Source organism: Clytia hemisphaerica, unplaced genomic scaffold, assembly GCF_902728285.1.
Source record: "Clytia hemisphaerica strain Z4C2 unplaced genomic scaffold, Clytia hemisphaerica genome assembly, whole genome shotgun sequence".
NCBI lineage: Eukaryota > Metazoa > Cnidaria > Hydrozoa > Leptothecata > Clytiidae > Clytia > Clytia hemisphaerica.
The window spans coordinates 1,517,854-1,540,424 of record NW_027103512.1 but is presented as its reverse complement, the minus strand read 5'-3'; the positions used below and the strand labels follow the sequence as shown (position 1 = coordinate 1,540,424).

At 37.0% G+C, this 22,571-nt stretch overlaps 1 protein-coding gene across 1 annotated transcript in view; it reads left to right on the top strand.

The window, feature by feature from the left end:
- Positions 1 to 22,571, top strand: part of LOC136799200 (uncharacterized) — a 41,857-nt gene that overhangs the window by 17,490 nt on the left and 1,796 nt on the right. The window contains exons 8-25 of the mRNA XM_067055885.1: positions 744 to 947; positions 1,571 to 1,693; positions 2,279 to 2,386; positions 2,792 to 2,915; positions 3,467 to 3,606; positions 4,133 to 4,279; positions 4,891 to 5,073; positions 5,442 to 5,597; positions 9,368 to 10,454; positions 12,012 to 12,581; positions 13,146 to 13,328; positions 14,092 to 14,613; positions 15,135 to 15,356; positions 15,844 to 18,108; positions 18,886 to 19,229; positions 19,720 to 20,050; positions 20,623 to 20,819; positions 21,533 to 21,737. Coding sequence (XP_066911986.1) covers positions 744 to 947; positions 1,571 to 1,693; positions 2,279 to 2,386; positions 2,792 to 2,915; positions 3,467 to 3,606; positions 4,133 to 4,279; positions 4,891 to 5,073; positions 5,442 to 5,597; positions 9,368 to 10,454; positions 12,012 to 12,581; positions 13,146 to 13,328; positions 14,092 to 14,613; positions 15,135 to 15,356; positions 15,844 to 18,108; positions 18,886 to 19,229; positions 19,720 to 20,050; positions 20,623 to 20,819; positions 21,533 to 21,737 — 7,111 coding nt within the window. The remainder of the gene's footprint in view (positions 1 to 743; positions 948 to 1,570; positions 1,694 to 2,278; positions 2,387 to 2,791; positions 2,916 to 3,466; positions 3,607 to 4,132; positions 4,280 to 4,890; positions 5,074 to 5,441; positions 5,598 to 9,367; positions 10,455 to 12,011; positions 12,582 to 13,145; positions 13,329 to 14,091; positions 14,614 to 15,134; positions 15,357 to 15,843; positions 18,109 to 18,885; positions 19,230 to 19,719; positions 20,051 to 20,622; positions 20,820 to 21,532; positions 21,738 to 22,571) is intronic.

Below are 22,571 nucleotides of genomic sequence, written 5' to 3'. Positions count from 1 at the left end.
AAAATAGCGAAAAAAGTGCAAAAAAACAACGAACGAAAAGAGATTAAAAATTGTCTTCATTTCTGACGTCAAAAAGAAAATGAGACAAATGATGTCAACGCAGTGTTCATTTTCCTTTGAAAAAACTGAACATGTCACAATGAATTTTCCTAACGACGGGCAACTCGCAATAACCTTAAACTCTTCAAAGTGCGGGAAGATTTATTTAAAGATACATATTTTCCGAATTCCCTCCTGATAATCCCGATGCAATCCCTTTAAGGCGCTCAGTGTTGATAGGTGTATTCGGACTAAAACGACGGGCCCCTCTCAACTGAGAAAGTGTTATTAAATTATTAAACTGCTCTTCTCTAACTTGCCAAGATTTTTTTGTCCTGGCTTGAAGGTCGAATTATAGAGAGTCAACTTCATTGTTCCTGTTTTTTATGAAACTTTTTCTTATATAAGAATCTATTTTGGTTTATATCGCTTTTTTTTCTGAGAGACGTTCTAATAATGAATTGGATGCATTCAATTCGTTTATTTTGAACTCAATCCAATTTTTATAACGAATGAAATGCCGCCATTTTGGGCATTTAATTATTTTAAATTTTTTGAATTTTTCAATTTTGGATATTTTAATTTTCTTGATTTGTTCTGGAGGCAGCCCAAAAATGCTTTGTAAATTCAATACCAGCTCCCTCAAAGCCGACCGCGTGGTCGTTATATTTATAGCTTTAATACTTTTAATTTCTTGTTTATAGCCGCATCAAGAAAAATCTAACGGCTACAACAAAGGGCCGGAAAATGTAAATCACGGCCCGCAAAATAACAGCGATCACAACGGCCCGCACAATGAAACACGTTGCGATGGCATCTTTGGCGATAAACATATCGTGGCGCAATTAGTGTTGGCTAGAGAAGTTGGACGAAAAGTCATGGGGTGTCAGAATTGTTCTACAAGCATGGTAAAAAATTTGTTTTATATCTTATAATTTCCATTTTAAATAGTTGAAAAACTCTCAAAACCGCTCCTTTATACTTCTTATTCGGTTGTTTAACAATCAAGTAAGTAAGTTACGCCAATAAGGGCCGTTAATAACGCCAAAATTTTACTGATGCTTCAAGTTAGTAAACAATGACTAAAATTTACATTAAAATGTCATTTTCCAGTAGTAAACTGTAGAAAATTCCATCAAAAATCACTGATTTTTAAATATATTAAATATTTCACCGAAGTTTTAAATATGGAGTAAAACAATGGATAATTTTCGTCTTCGAATCATACCTAAAATCCTTTAAATTGAGAAATAATTATTAAAAATTAACGCCGCTTTTAGTTTAAAATTGCAAAATCTTGGCCTTTTTTAACGCAAGCCCTTATTACGCCACGAGCCCAAAAATAACACCAATAAGGGCCGGTGTAAAAAGGGCCGATAAGGTAATTAAGACTATGGACGACTACGGTCGAAAAGGTGTATAGAGAATGAGTTGTGTGGTTGTGGGGTCGTGGATATAACTTATTAATCACCAATCGAAATTTATCCAGGTTCACTAAATTTGTTAAAGTTAGTAATTCGTATCTCCTTAGATTATGCCTTCAACTTCGCAATGTAAAGATGAGCATTTAGTAACCTTCGTGAACAAAGTGATGTCGGGCTTTGAATTTGGAAAGAATTCATTTAAAATACTTTCTGAATGCCCATTAGGCGATGTAAGTATGATTTTATCATTTCCATGACATTTTCAAACCCTTTTCTGAATGTGGTCGAAAAGGTTTGGAAAACATATTTTCTTTTTAGTGACATAATCAAAACGGTTTGACAAGAAGTCTCGAACAACCCTGTTTCTAGATATAATGTCTCAGTTTTCAGATGACCATCCCGGGCTACTAGGGTTTGTGAATGAGGGCTATGTGCGGACGGAACCTCCGAAAACCAACCCTTCGAGAGACTGTTTTTTGCTGAAAAGGTGACCCTTAGTCTTAGAGAGACTTGTTTTAAAAGTTTTCTTCTATTTTTGAAAAAAGTCTTACCCTTTTCTCTGAAATCAAAAAAAATCCTGAAAATCGTGAATTTTCTAACCCTTAGAGAAAACCTTTCTGATTTTATTTTCAACCCTTAGAGAGACTTTGAAAGGTAAAAAACCGACCCTTACCGTCCGCACATAGTATACCCATCATCCATTTTTGCCTAAGTAGTACCCCTCCCTGGATGACCGTACAAGGTTTACACCTTTGTATTCCTCGTCTGTTGGTAATCTAATGGCAGTAATTTGACTTTTTCCTTTCTCTTTCCAGATGCAATGTTTGAATCACAGTATGGGAGTACACGATCCAAATCGCTTTCACTTAGCATATGAAATTTGGCGCCAAATTCTTGATTGTCAAGAATGTTCTTCCCTAACAGTAAATAGCTTTCTTAATGATATTCTCTTTTCGGAAGTGCTGGTAGGTACCTTATCGGGGAAAACTTCGTCGGGGAAAAGTGACGAAAATTTTAGCAAGTGACGAATAATTTTCCCGACGAAGTTTTCCCCGATAAGGTATTCATAGATAATACCTCAACGGCCCTTTAATCGACATTTAAGTCCATTCACTTTAAGTATGCAATCTCATTGCTATCTATCATATGGGAACCATCCTCAAGGAAATTACTCATATTACACTGGTATGGTTTTCACATAACAATTAAATACTGGTTTCGATTTGCATGAAAAAAACGAGGGTAGAACAAAGCTTCCTCGTAAAAATCTTTAAATGTTTTTTTTTCTTCAAATTTCCCTGATTTATCGAATATGTGCTTGCTTTCAGATGGTATGCAATGATTTCAAAGACTGTGTACCCAAACTTCCAAAACTGATCAAAATGAGCACACTGGCAAATATCTATTCATATGTTTCCAATTGTCAAGATCTCGAAATGCTTTCCACCACTGGTATGTTTTTTTGTAGTTAAACTCTGTTAAATTCGATCAATCTAATTTTATTAGAATCGATTGTGAATAAAGACGTTGTCTGTCTGTTCGTCTCTATCTTATGGATCGACGGATACTTCAAGAATAGTGGTACCCAGACACCAGTAACGGATTCGTGCTCCTTATACTACCTGGGTTTTGTAGAGGTCTGCGATTCAGACTAGAATAGTGGGGGCTTTGGATTGTGTTTTGAAATTTGTAAAGCTATACAATTTGGAAGGAATTGAGCATCTGTAGAGACACCATCATTTATTCATCATATACATAAGTCCTCTGATCGTCATTGGTGGTGCAACGCCCTTAACAGTCATGATATTGTTTTCCGCGTTTTCCGATAACTATACTACAGTTTGACGCTTTTTAATTCGACGTTATAACCATTCGATACGCTCCATTATTCGATAACATTGAAACTCTTATAAACGTTGCTCTACTATTCGATACTCTCCCTTATTCGATGAAAATTTAATTCCCCTTGAAATTCTATGTATATTTTTCTCCTTTCTCAAAAGGTATTACACCAAACCAAAAGAAGATGAATAATGGAAAATTGTTCACGTCAATGGAAACCTTTTACAAAGTAACACGAATGATCTTGGAGCTGCAGGAAGACGAGACAAATATGGACACTTATTATCATGTTCCAAAGACTGTGAGAACGAAATTTCTTTCTTGTTTTTTTTTTTACATAATAATACTGATAACGTGACTGTAACATCAAAAATTATTTTCAGAACCTCTTGTTAAACTTGGCCTACTAGTATATTAGTCAGTAATACGTTTTCTGCTTCCCTGGTGTCCCTGGCTCCTGTAAACCTCCTGGGACGAGAAGGAGGAGGCACTGAGGCGAAATTGAGCACGGGGATGTGTCGCTGGTCAGGCTTTTCTCCAACTACACCCAGATCTAGAGTCGTTAAATACCAAAATCGAGTTTTCGAGAATAATTCCGGAGAGAATTTACAGAAAATTTCAGTTCAAGTAAGGTAAGTTTTTTAAACTTTAGCGGCACTCCCATCGGTAGGCAAGGGAAGTAACCCTCGGGCAAAATTGTCTCTTTCATTTTCCCTATATAGTTTACACTCAAGTTATCTCCACCAAAACTGGTGGTAATTGCCTGGAAAATTTCTCTTTCCACTATTAGCACTGAACTTTTTTTTCCTTTCTTTGTTTTTATCTAGGAAAGTGAATGTAGAAACATTGAGGATTTAAAGAAAACTGATTGTTTGCCGTTCGCTATTGAACACAAATTGCAAACTTTCTTCAAATTAATGAACACCATCCTCAACTGCCCTTCTGCTTCAATTGATCAGCATGGATTCTGTCAGGTATTATGTTAGTTCATTACAATGCTAGCCTTATTAACTCCCGCTGCCAGTCCTTTTGAGTAATTCATAAAGTAGATTTTTCATCCTATCCCAATTTTACTTAAAATCGCATATCTTTCTGTTCGCTAAAGTTTTTACATCTAAAGTATTGCGATACTAAATTTACATTACAAACCTCAAACGAAATCGTGGCAAAATGGCGTGAACTCAGTATTGTGAACTTCTTTATAGATCCGTCTATACTTAGCTTCAGAGTCTATGAATCTTACTATTGGGTGTCAACCATTGAGTTTGAAGCCCGAAGGACTAGAGTAGAATCTCTAACCTTTTGCAGGCAAGAAAAAGTGAAGCCACTTATTTCTCATCCAGAACGCACCTATAACGCGCCGCAATCATGACAACGGATTGCTTATAGCGGTTCCATTTGTTTTTGAGGACTGCATTTTTAAAATCTAGTGAGAGATTTTACTTTCAACCCGGCGTTTGTGTAAAAACCACGCGCGGTCGTTCTGGATCGGAAATAAGTGGCTTCATATCCCATCCAGGAGTCTCGAGTCTAGCCCTTCGGGCTTGGAAGTCAATGGTGTCAACCATATTCATATACTTTCTAGAAAAACGACATGTTAAACTCAACATCTACAGACGATGATGTATGTTATTTAAATCAAACTTCCGGTGATTTCTTGGTCCAAGGAAATAATCATAACAAAACTCTAATGATGACGTCATTGGCTGGCCTCTATTTCACGAGTTGTCTACCGCCAGATGGTATGGCTACCTTCTCTACCGCTATTGTAAGTTCATAGTGTCCTAGGGCATGATTGTCTCTTTTTCATTTACTATCCCCTCTTCCCCGTGTAGGTTCAAATTTCCCAATCTCCCAATTTAACTGAAAATTATTAGATTTGAATGGAAGTATTTTTTGAAGTGTTTTTCCCACCTTTGTCAAAAAAACTGCACTAATTACTTCATTTGTTAAAAGCTAAATATTTCTCCCAACTGGAAATTTTTAGCCCCCCCCCCCTATGTCTCGATTTTCAAAAGTTATTTTGAATGAATTTCTTGTTGATGCTCTGCTTTAGCATTTCAAGGATTGTTGTTCTCAAAGAAAATTGATATTGTTCCTATTATTGTAATACTAACGATTTTTACTATTTTTCAGATGAAATGTTCATATTTGGGTGTACTTTTTGGGCACCTGGGTGACATTTTTGGTACTGCTGATGGCATGACACCTTTCTATGACTTCAAACAAATGATGCCTGAACTTTTCCCCAATGATGATAATGTCAAGGTTGCCGTCAGGGAACAATTCCAGGTAAAATTTCGATGTTTCTCTCTTAAACTATAGTCTACTGAAGTGTCTAGTGGAATCGACTAGGAGTTATTGGCAGGACTACCTATCTATAGTACCTGGAGTTGAAAAGCATAACTTAGAAAACTCAAACAAACAGATATACCTTTATGGAAACAAAAATATTACCCTGATTTTTTTTGCCTTCCAAAATGAACTCATGTTTTCTCAAAATCAAAATGTTTAGAGTCATGTCAGCTAATTGCGACCGACGGGTAATAAATTGCGAAAACTTTTTTCTATTTTCAAATGAGAGAAAACCACCAAATTAAAAAAATTTTTTTAACTGTTGTAAAGACCAACTATCCTAGTGTACTTTCACAAAATTTCATTCACAGAAATCTTTTCATCTTCGAGAAATGTAACAAAGTTTGCATCACTTTGAAAAAATGCACAAAAAAGATGAAAAATTGTCTTTTAAACATTTTGGCATTTAAAACGATCTTTCTCAAAAATGGTTTGCTATTTACGTCAAAAAAACGAACATCGTATAGGTAAATATGGCAGCTAGCAAAATGTAAGTTTACTTTTTCCTAAAAGTTTTTTGGTTTTTATAATTTGGTCAATGAACAAGGGTACCCATAGCGCCACTTGCGCGCGCTGCGATCGCACCTTTTGGCTTCAATCCTTTTTGCTTGGAAAAAAGATTACGTCATAAAAATGTAGCGCGCGCTCGAAAAAAAAATTGAATACATTTCAACTTTTTTCAACCGTTACATCAGATCGCGCCAATGGAATGGTTTTATTTTTCTTTTGACCAATTGCGTGGAAGCTCTGATTGAAAAACTGCGATCGCAGCGCGCGCAAGTGGGGACCGGCTTTAAAAGAAAAAACAGCCTTCTATTGCACATTTCATGAATCGAACTTTGATCTCTAATCGTTCGATTAGCCTAAACCCACCAGGTGCGTCTTGCAATTCCTCCATTGATAACAGGCATGCGTAATTTGTTGTTCTTATAAACCACATGTAGTTAATTCCCGTGTTTAAAACAAAGAAGAATAAATCCGTAAGGGTGGTACAGTAACTTTCGGTCGGGGTTGTGGACGGCGAAATATAAAAATTTGTCGTTCTTTTTTGTCGTTCTTTATGAAGTTTGTCGTTCTTTATGAAGTTTGTCGTTCTTTTTGTCTGTTTTTAGTAATGCAGGATTTGTTAGAAAGACCTCCTGCCATATCTCAACCATATCATAAAAATTGACGTCATAAATTAGATCGAGAACATTCCAGTGTAAAGGTTTTTTTGATTGAAATGGAAAAAATCAAAATCAACTGAAAAAAAATGATAAAAAGAGAAAATATACAGGGGTCCCTTTTTACCTTTCTCTTTTTCAATATACCCTATCATTTCTCGTTAATAATTATTTCGGAAAATGTAAGACTCAAATTTTTCTATGGTATAAAAATTATTGAAAAACAACTATACATAGAACTCTTATATTTTAAACATGAAAAATGTTCGCAATTACCCGAAAATGTTCGCAATATTTTTTAATTAGTAAGGAATCCTAACCCTAAAACTAAATATTGAAAAATATCACACCAAAACATCGTAAAATGGCCAGTTTAGCTGACTGAAAAGTATTTTCTACTCAAATTAAGTGTACACGGAGAAATTCGTTCGACGACGTGGCTCTATGGCGTCCCGACGTCCTACTTCGTAAGGAGTAGGACCCATTCCCCAATGGGGAGGGCTCATTCATCATCAATCGCAAAAGAATAAGATAATATTACTTGGTTTCTTTGTAAAAGTTACGTCATATATTTCACGACTTCCAAACATATGATTAATCTAACAAACGCTTACAAACTGTGTAGACCGTCCTTTTAAATATTCCTTATTCAAGTTTTCATGTCCTAGTCATAAAGTCGATTCTTCGATCTCTGCATGTCTTGATACTGCGCGTTTTATTCTTCTCCTCGCTTTCTCGTGTAGAAAAAAGTAAATTATAACGTCCCATATACCATTCGAAAAGCCAAACATTTGAAAAATGTATATTACCACGCTTTCAAATTTCACGTACAAGTCTATCACGATGATTATAGAGAGAGGTACCCATGTAAATAAATACGATAACGTAATATAAATACAGATTTTTAGCGATTTCAGTTTCCGCTGTTTCATATTTTGGCGTTTTCTATTTTGTTGTTGCGACGACCTGTCAACGATTGTTCTCGAGATTTTCCGACATTGTTTTTTCACCGACCGATACAACAGTGCGTTTGAAATGGCAATGAATATTCCACCGAATAGTGTCGTTGCTGAACCGACTAAGTAAGCTTTACTGGAGTACAAAAGGGCAATCCAAAAAGATAACAAAACCGTAAATGAGCCGGCCAGAAACAAAAGGGCGTGTTTTTTACCAAGATGTGCGTAGAAAAATGGTTTTCGGATAGCCACAAACCGCTCAATGGAAAGTAAAAGTGTGAACACTACTTCAGCGCTGCCAATACAATTTCTTGCCATCATAGCTGCATACCTTCCAAAGGACTGCTCCAATCCGGATAAAATCATTGTAATGTTCACCAAGTTGGATATCCCACTCAAAATATGTGAAGTGAACAGAATGAATAACAGAATATTATGAAATGATTCTTTTAGGATTCTTTTGTTCAATAAAGTGTACAAAGCAATTAAATTGACCAAAATTAAAAGGGCTGATTCTGTAAGATATAGTGCCAGAACGCTCATATGAAGTTTTGAAGACATTTTTTTCAAATTCCTACCCTCTAGGAAGACAAACTTTTTCTCCGCGATAATTTCATTTTGCGAATGAAAGAAATTGAAATTATGATGTCATTTATATATAACAGAAAAAGAAATCGAAAAACTTCGAATAGAATGGTGTTTTGATTAGATTTACTAATTATTGTAATGTTTCTTTTTATGAAAATTATTGAAAACAGCAGGACTAGACCCTTTTCAAAAATTATTATAAAGGCTAAACCATCATCGAGACATTTAAAGAATTTCTATTTATTCTCGCATTTTATTAGTTGATAATTGTCGGGGTTTGGGTACTAGGTAACAGAAAAACACAAAACCATTCGAAACTTATCTTTTAAGCCAAATAATGTTTTATTTAGATAGAAACCCCAGTGCAAACTTCTGCAGACAAAGCAAATTTAACAAAGGAATCTTTTTTATTTGTACAAACGTGCTGTATGGGGGGTGAAAATCACTGTTTTATCGTCAGCTCAAATATCAATCGTGTAAAGTAATGTTTAAAATATCCATGTTCACACAGTAGCTTCAGTTTACTATAATTATTCCTCCCCCTTTTTTTAGACCTACATCGGAGGTCCTTTAAATTACACTATGTTCGTCCGTTCGGTCGTTCTTCTGTTACCAGCTTTTCTCGAGATTTGCTCATTAGTTTTTTCTGATCTTTTGCATAGCGATGCAAAATGACAGTACCAAAAGTGACGGAGCTCAATTTTTTGGGCAAATTTGGGCCAAAATACGTTTCAAAATGGGGTTCTTTGGACTTTGCAAAATTGCGTCATTAGTTTTTTTTCTGATTTTTGGCAGAAAGATAGAGGGCGAGGAAATTTTTTTTATCTGGGGAAATTCCCTTTCGTCATGCTTAGGGAAATATGCGTATTTCGCAATATCCGTACGGAAATGCAAACTAAAAAGTCAGACAAAAATACCAAGCTCTGCCAATTTTCTATTTTCTTATTACGTTAGCCTTCAGGTAGGTCCATTCAGCATACGTATCTTGTTTTCGTTTCAGATACACAGTTGTGATCAACAATGTCCCGCCCATTACGCTTATTGTCAACAAAGCTACACGTGTCTACCATCTTGGATGTGGTGTGACGGTAACATGAGAGTTGAAACAATCAAAACATTACATCATATGTACGTTAATGAAAAGACGAGCAAAACATTCGAAATTCGTACGTTGAGCCCTAAAGGAGTTGGTCTTATCATTGGTGATGAACAGAACGCTCACATGGGAGATTGGGAATTCACGTCTGATGGGAATTGGTATAAACTTTCCAAAACAGCTGGTCTTTATCAAAACAAAGCAATCAAGATAGATCCTAGCGAAAAATTCCGATACGTACCTATCCCAAACTATAAAGGTTACGGCTTACGCGTGTTGCATTTCTTTGAATCTGATGCATCCATTAGAAATGGAATGACCATTGATATTCCTACCGATTCAGACAATACCATTGCAATGTTATTAATACATCCTATCCCGATGAAACCAGATTTGACGGTCCATCAGTATCGTACATATAACGTCAATGAAGATACTTTCCTCAGTAAAGGAGTCCCGATCGCCAGTTTTGTTCATCTGCCTTCCCTTCTGGTCATCCCGGACCCTATCCCGGACAATTATCATCCAATAGTTCATTATAACGAATTAAAAATGTTTGAAGACTCTCTGAAATTGTTCAAAAACTCTCTGCCTGTTGCACGTGTCAAAACTGATCTTAAACAGGTAGGAACACTGCATATCAGTTTCCCGACCAAAGACTACAAAGGTGTTTATTTGGTGCCGGCCGATAATTTCTATATTCCTCTTGATCGTAACGCCAGTCTAGTGTTGGTACCACATCCTGATTTTTACGGTCAAAGAGACGTCGTGTTGGAGATTTGTTACTGTTTGTCAGGAGATTACACCAATGTACAGAGTGTGAATCTATTGGTCAACGTTCAGCCAATCAATGACGAGCCAGTGGTGACGTCACGATCCATTTATTTACCAACTCTACCATATCACAATGCAACAGAATCAGATGGCTTCCTTGTTAGTGAACTAGCCTCGAATAACTTGGTATCTGACATTGATAGTGGATCCAACCTAGGTAAACAACCACTTTTTAGATATCCTCAAATACTTGAATTTTTTTTTTAATTTACTTATTTCTATCACGAAACTATAGTCAAACGTTCGAATCTGTAGAGGCGATCATTTACGTAGATTGAACGTTCGCTTGCACAATGGTGGAAATTACGTAACTTTAATAAAACATGAAAACCCTCTTTTCTTTCTTATTGTCATCAATTTTAGAATGGAACTAGCCAGTGTTTCTATCATTCTAATATTTTAGAATTATCGTCCACCTCTAAGCAAAACGCACCGTCGAATATTTTTAGATATCCGATAGTAAAATATCTCTTTTGTAGCAGCGAGCATAAAGAATATAGTTTTTTGATATAATTATTTAAATGTCACATATATAAAAACAGATAAAAAGAAGTTCTTTTTAACAAAAGAGAAAGGAAATTCTCGAACGTTTTGTAGGGAGTTTCTAAACGTCGACCAGAAATGGCGACCACGACCAGCGACCACGACCGGCGACCAGATAAATTTGGGATATCGAGTTTACCTGGTCTCTCCACCGTCGAGAACGTCCAAATCGAGTCCTGATGTGGCTTTCAAATGAACCACTGAGAAAGTGGCTAAGAATTACTCTATAGCTAGAGAATACTAAAAGTAACTTTTGACGTTACCAGTCATTTTCTAGACAAAGTGACACTTTTTGACAAAAATATTGATAGGGTAATTAAGTGTGATGCCTGTAAACTTTATTACACCAAATATTTTAATTGTACCGAATGAGATGCCTTTAGTATGAATAGATAGAAATTGTCAGTAGGAAAAAGTTGTCATTGTCAAAATGACTTATTTTGACAAAATAATGATCTAATGATCAAATATAAAGCTTCCTAAATAAATTCCAGCACAAATTTTGCCACTAACCAATTTGATGCCGAAAATACAAAAGGATACAAATTGACACTATATTCAAGCTCCAAGAGCGTTGAAATGGCTACTCTACACGTTTTGCACGTGGCTTTATAATCACTACATGTGAGACAGGGGTGAGCTTTACTCTTCAATTCCATAAATAAATGATCATAAGAGAGACTCTACGGTGGAGAAAGAGGAAAAACTCGATAACCCAAATTTATCTGGTCGCCGGTCGTGGTCGCTGGTCGTGGTCGCCATTTCTGGTCGATGTTTAGAAACTCCCCGTTTTGTAATTAAAAAGAAAAAAAAATGAAACTGACATCCTTAATAAGATAGTAAAAGGTTCGAAAATGTCATACAAAGAGAGAAAGACTGAATGAAGTAGGGAAAATTAAAATGCTTTTCCGCTAATTGGTGAACGATAAACCATATATTCAACGTGAAAAATCGGATATCGAAATTATTCAGTCTCGCTTTAATGATATTCGACTCGTCGAATATCATCAAGCTCGACTGAATAATTTTCGATATCCGATTTTTTTTGTCGAATATCTGCTTATTATTATGTTATTCAATAGTTTAACGCTGATTCGGAAGATTACGAAAATTGACATATTATAATCACAATGCATCTCATTATTAACCTTAAATTGATTCATACTTTTAGGAATAGCCGTTTTTATGATTCCAAAGTCCACTAAATATGGATGGTGGCAATATTCGAATATCTACAACCAATGGGTGAACATCACTGTTCAAAACACTGCCGATCCTTTTCACATTAACGACGAACTTCAAGAGCAAGGAGATGAAGAACTGAAAAAACGATATGAAGAAGAAAAGAAAAATCAAGAAAAAATTGATCAGATTGAGGCGAACAAACATAAACCGCCGACTGTGATGTTTCTCAAAGAAAGCTCCAAGGATGATGGTAAAAACGCCAAGGATGACGGTAAAAACGGCAAAAATGATCATGGCTCTGAGAAAAACTATGAAAACGAGTATAACATGTATCCCCATTATACAAACGAGGAAATGGATAAGGATCCGAGATATGAAGAAAAGCAATTTTTACATGATAAATATTATGGTCAACTGTTGAATTTTATTTCGTTGAGACCTGAACAAAAGATTCGTTTCAAATTGAACGGGAATCGGTTTTGGACACGAAGCACAGCTATGAATGACGTCTTCCTCGGATTTATGTTTTGGGATCAATCCGATGGAATGCCTACTGGTATGTAGTGGACAGTTAACTGTTGCTTATTGGAACCCCAACGGGGAGTCTAATTTCTTCATTTTCGTTATTATAGGGGTTTATTTCAGTCAGAGAAATTTTGTCGAAAAAAATCATACACTTATCCAAAAACTGGGTCACTATCCTGGTGAACTTGACCCGAAGGGAATTACTCTTATATAAGTTACTTACTTGGGATATCGATTTTTGAAGGTGTTATGTGCTAATTTTCTGGCTCACTTCTGATTTTAACATGTCTAGGAGACCAAATCCATTCAATATAACGCCTGTTTAGCTATCCCAGGCTGCTTTCGTGGAACGTCTCAGGAAAAATATATATATTCTGAACTTAGGCTTGAGAACCTTGCTGGCAGGCGTTCTGCTAGACGAATGATATTCTTCTATAAAATTATGAATAACCAGGGCTTTCAGGCTATATGCTTATACTTATGCTTATTCTTAGGAAATCCGAAAATCTGAGCCTTCATATGCTTATAAGCGATATACCCATAAAACATATTGTATTTTGAAATTACCTTTTCACTTCCACTTTCATACTCTCAGGTTATCGTACAGTCAATTTAACCGACGTCGCTTTATCCAAAGCTTATTCTTCACCTCTCATTGCTCTTCAATTACGTTATGGATGTAACAACCTCCCTGGTTCATTGGCAACCTTTGACGTGTGTGGAAAGTGCGGTGGTAATGGTAAAGACTGTTTTGGATGCGACGGTGTTATTCAATCAGGTAGGCTTCCCACAGACGAAAATATTTCATTTAATTTGAATATAATAGTCTACACTAGCCTATCTCTATCCCAACACGCGATTTTTATCACTCTGTTGAACGGTGTCGAGGAAAAAGCTATGGTCGTCTGGTACAGGCAAACAGTTGGCGCTCTCTAATTCGATTTTTTCAATGAGAAATAGATTTTCACCGAATAAGGAAGCGTATCGGATAGTAAAGCATTGTTTACGAGAGTTTCTTGTTGATGGTGACTTTCAATATCATTGAATATAATGGAGCGTGTCGAAGCTGTAATTGTGTATACATTAGACTCTCCCATCTCGAGTCTACATAGCTCAAACTCCTCTTAATACAAACAAATTTTCTGGTAAGCGAGATTCGATTTAAAAAAACAGATTTGCCATCCCCGTGTTCGAGTTATAAAGTGGTTACTATATCAGCTTGTAACAGTGTACTTTGTCGGTAAAAAATCTTCGGGAAAAGAGATTTGTAAGTTCGTATTCGTCACTTTTTGCCGACGAATCTAAAAGGATTCTCAACTGCTGGTAGTTTTTACGTAATGAAAAAAACGCTTGCTCAAAAGCTTGGCTCCTCTGAAACTTTGAAAATCTTTTTGATTCTTCAAACACCCATTTGATGTCTGTTTATATCCCTAACGTTATGCTCCGAATTTCCTTAGATTTTACATCCTTACATTACAATATCCTCCCACGGCCCTTTAAATTTTTCATTATAACAGAACCTTGAAAAACTGTATCTTCAGGTGCTGTAGTTGATCATTGTGGAAATTGCACTGGTGGTACAACCGGCCTTGAATTCAATTTTCTCAAGAAAGCTGATTGCGCTGGGACGTGTGGTCTTTCCAAAATAGACGCGTGCAACCAATGCCAATCGAAGAGAGGAACAAAACGTGTTTTCCAAGATTGTAACGGTGATTGTTACGGCCGTGCGTTTATCAATAAATGCGGTAAATGTGTCGGTGGTAAGACGGGCCTTGGTAACGATGACGGCGTCGACCGATGTGGCGTTTGTAACGGTGACGGTAACAGTTGTAAAGGATGTGACGGCGTTGTTAAGAGTGGGAAAATATTGGATCGCTGTGGAAAATGTTTATCACCTAATGACAACAATTTTAATAGCGTGTGTATCGTACTGAAATCGTTGTTCCCGATGTCAGCGCCAAGTTCTGGAGATGATGAATTGTCGCTGACTGGTGCCGGTCTGTTCAGAATGTCATGTTTCCTGGAAAAAACTGGATTCAAATATCCCTTGAAAACGATATCTAGTAAGATTTTTTTCACTTTTTATTTTATCCAAATTAGTTCTTATGAAGTTTGGGCCTATTTTTATCTTAGTTCATCTTTTTTGGCGAGTTAATACGGCTTAGTGACTGAAACGGTTTGGAACAGTGCGCAGTTTTGATTTACCGTCCTCAGTCAGTCAGTCAGTCAGTCAGTCAGTCAGGGTTTAAACAAATTAAGAACTAGTCGACTCCGTCACAGAAAAAGCACCATACATAAACTCGGTTTTTTCCCTTTCGTATAACATAGCTATACCTTTTGGTCAAACTTTAAGGTTGAGCTCTTAATGTAGAAACTACTCAGGTGCTCAAAGTTCTACTCTAATGGATTTCTGGCTGACCAAATATGAAAAAAGCTCTTTAGTCTAAATATTCTACAAGATTCTGATAAATTTGAAGAATCTAGGCTTATCCGTTGTGGAAATTACAAGTTCAATTTGACACGAAAAACCATTGATTTTTAACTACTGAAAAAACAAATTAATTTCACCATTTTTTTCCATCAGGGAGTTCGAATGTTTCACGACAATTGATGAGTACACCACGTGGTATGTTGTCAGGTATCTATACATTCCGTTGCTATGACAATAACGGCGATTCACATTCTATCGAAGGGTTCAAAGTGTACGGTAGTCAACAAATCAGCGTCACGAGTATCAAACCGACACGTCTTCCGTTGAACACAGCTGATAATATCTCAGTCACTGGAAAAGGATTCATTGACACAAGTAAGCTATTTACATTTAATAGCCTCATTCATCATCCTATTGAAAAAACTCAAGAAAGCCAAGAATTTCATCTCTGTTTTTATTTTAACTAACGCATATCAAAATTTTAAGTTTTAAACCTCTATTTTATCCTTTTTCAATCCCAACACGGCCTACCTACCTGTACCCTATAAACCTACAAATCTCTCCATAAATCTTTAGATTGGTATAAAGAGGTCAATATTTTACGCGGACAGCCCAGTATATATACCATCGACTATGTAGTGCTGATTGTTAGCGTTACGATCTTAGTCGAATGGACTAAAGTAGGACTCAAATTTACTGACTTCAGCTAAAAGTCCTTTACTGATCGGTAGACCATGGTTTTATATAATATGTTATATTTAATTCACAATAGGATCTCATTCCAGGACAGCGTTTCTGGCGCATGTTTCTTTTTTTTTGAATGGTCGCAAACATAATATGTTTTCCAATTTTATTTATACAGATGAAATTCGATGCATTGGTCAGATGGGCAATGAACGATTTGTGGCTCCAGGTGTATTCGTCAGCTCCACTCAATTAACGTGTTACATTCCCCCTATCAGCGTGTCACGCACGATCGCCATCTACATCTCAATGAGTGACAAAGAAAACTGGCAAAGTGAAGTGTTATTTACGCTACCACGGACCGTATTAGAGATTTACGCACCTTCACCGCGTGTTTTAGAAGCGAAACTAGCCGAAAACTATCGAACCTTTACGGTGAAATTCGATCAACCTGTTTACTTTTCGAAAGGAAAGTCGTGTAAAAACATTTTCACTGACACCACTACAACTAAATTAGGGAATTACCGTTGTTATTTCAAGAGAAGAGATGAAATGACAGTCCGTATTGGTAGCGGTCAGTCGTTAAATTTCCAAGGTGACACAATCTCTATCCGCGCAGGATCATTTTCACCACGTGGGCAGGCGATAACCGAAACCTTTGCTGCCGCAGATACGAATCTAGCCGCACCTCAAAACAAGATAACTCCAGTAGCAGTTTTATCCGGTAACACTGTGTATAGTCTTTGTGATCGTGTGCGCTTAAACGGCCGTAAATCAACAGGCCATGGTGGTCAGCGGTTGAAGTATAATTGGTATATTGAGTTCGCGTCTACAGTTGATAACAACACGCTTTCTGGAAACACTTACTCACAACTAGTACATCTGCAAACCAAATTAATAAAGATGAATAAGAATTGGTTGAATTTCAAGGCTAGTGAATTATCATCGAATATTGAATATAACGTGACGTTGGTTGTGGAGAATTTCTTGCAAATGGAAAGTGAGCCAGCTTCGTTGATTATTAAACAAACGACCAATATTGTTCCTTCAGCAGCCATCCTCGGTGGAAACAGACAAAATATCAAAGCCTCCAAGACTAACCGCATCGTCAGTAAAGCTCGTTTACCTGCTTGCTCAACCAAAAAATGGAAACTGACTTTCTTCTGGGAAATCGATTCGTTTGATGTAACGTTAGACAAAACGAAGGAGAAATCAAGATTATACATCTACCCTGGAACCTTAAAAGGTGGTCAAACCTATACGTTAACCTTGACAGTGTCCATAGCTGATGAACCGTCTTTGTTTGCTACACAATATGTTGTCCTTGAAGTCATTGGAACGCCATTGATCGCTAAAATCAGGGGTGGTTCAAAACGCGTGGTCAGCGTAAATGATGACTTCGTATTGGACGGCTCGTTATCACGTGACCTTGATAGAGAAGAATCTTCATCGTGGTACGAATGGGAATGTCAAGAGGAAAATGGAGCTGCATGCTTCACACGAACCGATGAGAATAACCCTGATGATTACACCAGATATCAAATCCCACCTCAAGCCTCTGTTACGGTGCACAATAACACGTTTGAGGCTAACAAAAATTATCAATTTATGCTGAACTACTATAAAGGATCACGACACGCTAGCACGTCCGTGTCAGTTTTTATAAAACCAGGAACACCGCCCATCGTGAGATTATTTGCTGGTAGACGAGTCAAAGAAAGTGTTGGTCGATTAATCAAACTGAGAGGTTTTGTACGCACTCGCACTCAAAATACACGTATTTGGTTTGAGTGCCAAAATGATCTACAACTGGCGTTTATTGATGTTCAAGAACCGGGCGTTTTATTGACGCCCTATGAAGTCATCAAGAAAAGGGCGGGTTTCCATCGTGTGGGTGTCGTATTTAATCGAAATGTTCTCTCTGAAGGTGTCACCTATCGGTTTGTATTGAAAGCCGAAAATACGGACGGTATTGGAAGCAGCGAAGTTTTACTGACCACCAATGGGCCACCCAATGTGGGTGTCTTTGAAGTTGAATACGAGAACAACACAGCATTGGAGTCAGATTTTGTTTTGAGTGCATCCACAGGGTGGACAGATAACGAAGAAGACTTGCCGTTGTTATATAATTTTGGTTTCCTATCACCAGGCGATGGACGGAAACAGTATTTGAATGTTCCGTCAGCTGAAAATCAGATCACTACAAAATTACCAGCAGGTATCGAAACAAATGGATTTGTATTGACCGTTTTTGTTGAAGTTTCTGACATCCATGGTGCGAAATCATCAACAGAGCAACAAGTTAATGTTGTACCTCCGCCAACGTTGAATGTCAATGTCATTAATAATGCGAAGAATTCAATTGACGAAGCATTTGCGTCCGATGATTTGTCAGGTGCTTTAAATGATATTTCAAGCACGTTGTCCACTTTCAAAACAATGGGTGAGTATGTTTTACTTATAAAGCAATTCCAGGGAGAACTGGTTGGGGAAGAGCGTATGTGTTTTATGGTGTGTCGGTATAGTCCTGTTTTCTGTTAGTGACGGCATTTCGGTGTCAAACGAGTATTGCAGTGGCAAGATTATAGCAATTTTTAGCGTTTTTTTTTTTTAAATGCGCTGGTATTTCAATGTTGGCGGCCACCGTACGCCCTCCCCCCCCACGCTTAAGGAATATGTTATGTCACGCCTATTTTTGACTGGAAATAACCAGTAGGGACTTAGATCGCCCTGACCCATATATCATTTCATACATTCATAATCATAAATGCAGTTCAATCGGGTATAGATGATCGCCATACTGGTCGAGGTATTCCAGGGATAGCCACATTACCCTTCCTTTCATAAAACAGTGATCACATCCAAACTCTCGAATATTACTTACAAAAATCAATACCAGTCAATACAACTATTTTGGTTCTGGTTCTAATTTTTAAAGACAGTAACATAATCCTTAAAAAAAGCCTTTTCTTGTCCTCCTTGGCCTTATAAGGTCATCTCTACATCTGCACGGACTAAAAGTAATTTAAGAAGATAAGTTTCTCAAAAGTGCTCGACTTTGGCGGCTGATCCAATGCTACGCCGCGTGACTTTTAGCATAAATTTTGGAATGAATCTCTCACTTAATCCATTTTTTCTTGAACATATTATATCCTTTCTTAAACAAAACACTGGATAATTTAGGGAAGATTTTTTTAACTTGTCAACCTTGTTTCTTCAGAAAAATTAGATTCAACGGATAGCAGCAGCAATACGAATGAAACACAAGAAACTAGTGAAGCTTTATTCCAATTCAAAAAGGACGTTACTAAATCATTCATATCTCTGGCTAAAGAAGTCACAGATGCTAGCACTCAAACAATTTTACTGAAAAGTTTAGGCGAAATGACAGACGAAGCTTCGAAATTTGATGATCAAACGAAAGAAGATCTTTCACAGATTGTTGCATCGATAGCTCGTCAACGCTTGGGAATCTCTTCCGCCAGTAACCAAGGAGGTAGGAGAAAGAGGAGGAGTACCACTTTGGAAGGTTATGCTGACGAAAATCCAATGACTCTGGAAGAGGTACGTTTGAATTTTACTAATAATGTTAGTGTCACAAATAAGCTGTTCCTGGGTTCGAATCCCTGCTTCTTTTATTGTTCTGTTTAGTAGAAAGCTGGTTTGGCTTACCGTGGTCCTCATGAGAATAATCGAAAGACTGTCCTAGATTACTGATATATCCTTTTACAAATTGACTCTCTTTATTTATCTACTATAAATTGATATCATCATGATCGCGTTATTTTGTTCGCCCATGCTTCGCCCATGAATTTTTCCTTCTAAAGGGGGTCTAAGTTATTATCTTTAAAGAGTCTAACCAATAAAATTACACTTGCTTTCAACATAACATGAAAATCTTTTTTTCAAAGATATAATTGACTATCGTTAATTCGTACTCAAACAGGGACATCTAGTATGTTCGAGTTACAGAGAGATTCAAATAATATTAGATCGGATTAGTGAAAAATCAATCTGCAAAAAAAGATCATGAACATTTTTCGGATTTGTTTAGATCATGGACGCTTTGAAGATCTACGATAACTTCTTGATACCATCTGACTATAAAAATTCTTCGATGCAAACAAAGAAAACATTCACCGATCTTACACACGATTATTTATCCGCCATGTGTAAAAGTGTAGCGTACGGACAACCACCTGTTTACGTAACAACCGGCTTGGTTACGCTCAACGCACAAAAACATAGTTTGGAGAATGTCACAATGAACGAATTGGCATTACCATGTGGTCAAAGTAGTTGTTTCCTGCAAACAAGCACGTTGTTGGGACAAACCATTGAAGATAATTACAAATCATGGGTCTGTTCTTCTGAAATGTGTTCTGGTAAGTAAATTACATTGGAAATTCCTATTGAAACCATTTTTGACCACGTTCACACGCTACGGTTTCGTTACGCTCCGAAACGAAATGAATCCATTATATTGGTTAAAATTCAAGTTTTACGTCACTATTAGCCAATACAATGACTTCATTTCGTTTTGGATTGAAACAGAACCGTTACGTGCGAACATGGCCTTAGTTTCTTGATCCTGATCCTGGCCAAGCTAACTTTTTGATCAGAGCTTTTTGAGAGTGGTACCCTAATGGTAGCATTACTCAATGTGGGTGAAAAAATTTCAAAGTAAAGATTTGATTGAATTTTAATTTGACCCGTACTGAGTAGTGCTACCAGGGTTGTAAGAACGTAAAAGGGAGGAACATTTCAATTTTTACCTTCTGAAAGTGACTACATTTTCGGTAAAAAGCTTGATAATTGACAATTCCCAAATTTTTGGTATTTCCTCTAAATTTCTTGTCCCTAAAACTTCCGATTTTCAAAATTCAGGTGGTACCATCCCGTCATCCGGTCGACGTAGTCCGGACAAAATCCTTTCAATTTTATTTTCTCTTTCAAGGTGCTTGTTTGAGTAGCATGGAGTATACACACGATTTGTTTTCTGAAGAAAACCTTTACAATCTTTTGACAAACGTTGTTGTTGTTCAACTCTTGAATCCTGATACAGACGCCATCATTGATGCAGGTCAACTCGCTTCACCGGTCAAAATAAACATCCCTGTCAAAGATATGGAGAACTTGAAATATAAATATGAGGTAAATGTTTATTTCGTATGTCATGTTCAATTAGCCTAGTTAACTAAGCCCGTATCCACAAGGCTAGGACACACGGCTAATGGCAATTTAGCGTTATCGGTGCTTTAAAGATTTTTATATTTACGAATTTTAAGTTTGCCTTGGAATACTGAATAGTTATTCAGTCACAACTTACCATCAGATTTATCCTAGTGACTGAATCAAACTAGCTTAGATTTCTAGGCTAATGTTCAATGGAGTGTACGCGTTATTTTTTTACAAGCCCGTAATTTTTCTAATTTAACGCGTGGCAATAAATAATTATTTGGACGCTACGCGTGAAAAATTAGAGAATAATTAATTACGATATCCGAGCGTGCTGAGTACGCGTTAATAATTAGGGGAAATTAAATTGGACGCGCTAAATTGGAGGTAGATATCACGTAGAAATCTTTATTTAGTCAGGATTGTACAGTATATATTACATAGTATGTATCATATATTGTATTGTATTTTTGTCTAAGTTTTCATTTCCAAGGCTTGACCACGCGTAACAATAAGAGTAAAATTAATTACGACTTTTCGCCAAAAACAGGGTACGCGTTAAATTAGAGTACGCGTTAAATTAGAGTACGCGTTAAATTAGAAAAATTACGGGAAGAACATGACTAAGGGCTAGATAATTCTCTGACACTAAAGCATCTGATTTCAAAAAAGCATTCTTTTCGTTTTAGTGTCAATTCCGCGAATTTGGCTCAGCTGAATGGACGAGTGATACATGTACTGCTCGTGATCGATTCGAATCGAGACATGGTGTAGCACATGCTGTTTGCACGTGTGACAAATTGGGAATCGTTGTTGCTGTTGGCAACACGACACGTGATGGTTTCAATCCGGTATCTGAAGATCTTTACGATGAGGATAAAAATGTCGCCACAAGTATTTATTCTTTATTCTCTAACACTCTTTGATGCATCAGCGCACCTTTATAATATGCCCCCCCCCTTTTATCGAGTTATCTTCAACCAATTCAAGAAATTGTAAAAAAAATGAAGAAAAACAAACACTCCTCAAAATTTCTTAAATCCTCAAAATTATCGGTTAATCCTCGTTATATTTTGTTGAATTTGTGAAAAACAGTGCAGCGAACAAAATTGGCTTTTAGAATCGCACCCTTACAGTGCAGCGAACAAAATTGGCTTTTAGAATCGCACCCTTGCAGTGCAGCGAAAAAAATTGGCTTTTAGAATCCCACCCTTACAGAGCAGCAAACAAAATTGGCTTTTAGAATCGCACCCTTACAGAGCAGCAAACAAAATTGGCTTTTAGAATCGCACCCTTACAGAGTAGCAAACAAAATTGGCTTTTAGAATCCCACCCTTACAGTGCAGCGAACAAAATTGGCTTTTAGAATCCCACCCTTACAGAGCAGCGAACAAAATTGGCTTTTAGAATCGCACCCTTACAGTGCGGCGAAAAAATTGGCTTTTAGAATCGCACCCTTACAGTGCAGCGAACAAAATTGGCTTATAGAATCGCACCCTTGCAGTGTAGCGAAAAATTGGTAGAATTCATACACTCACAGTACATTTTTCTCAAATGTTTAACTCTTTTAGAGCAAAAAACTTTAGGAGATTTTTCGAGGATTTGCTAAAATTTTCACCCTGCATTTATCAAAAAGTTGAAAAACATACCTTTAACCGCCGCGCATAGATGGTTATTTTCTATAGCATCTCTCGCTCCTTTTTGTCGCCCATCTTCCAGGGTGGGGCA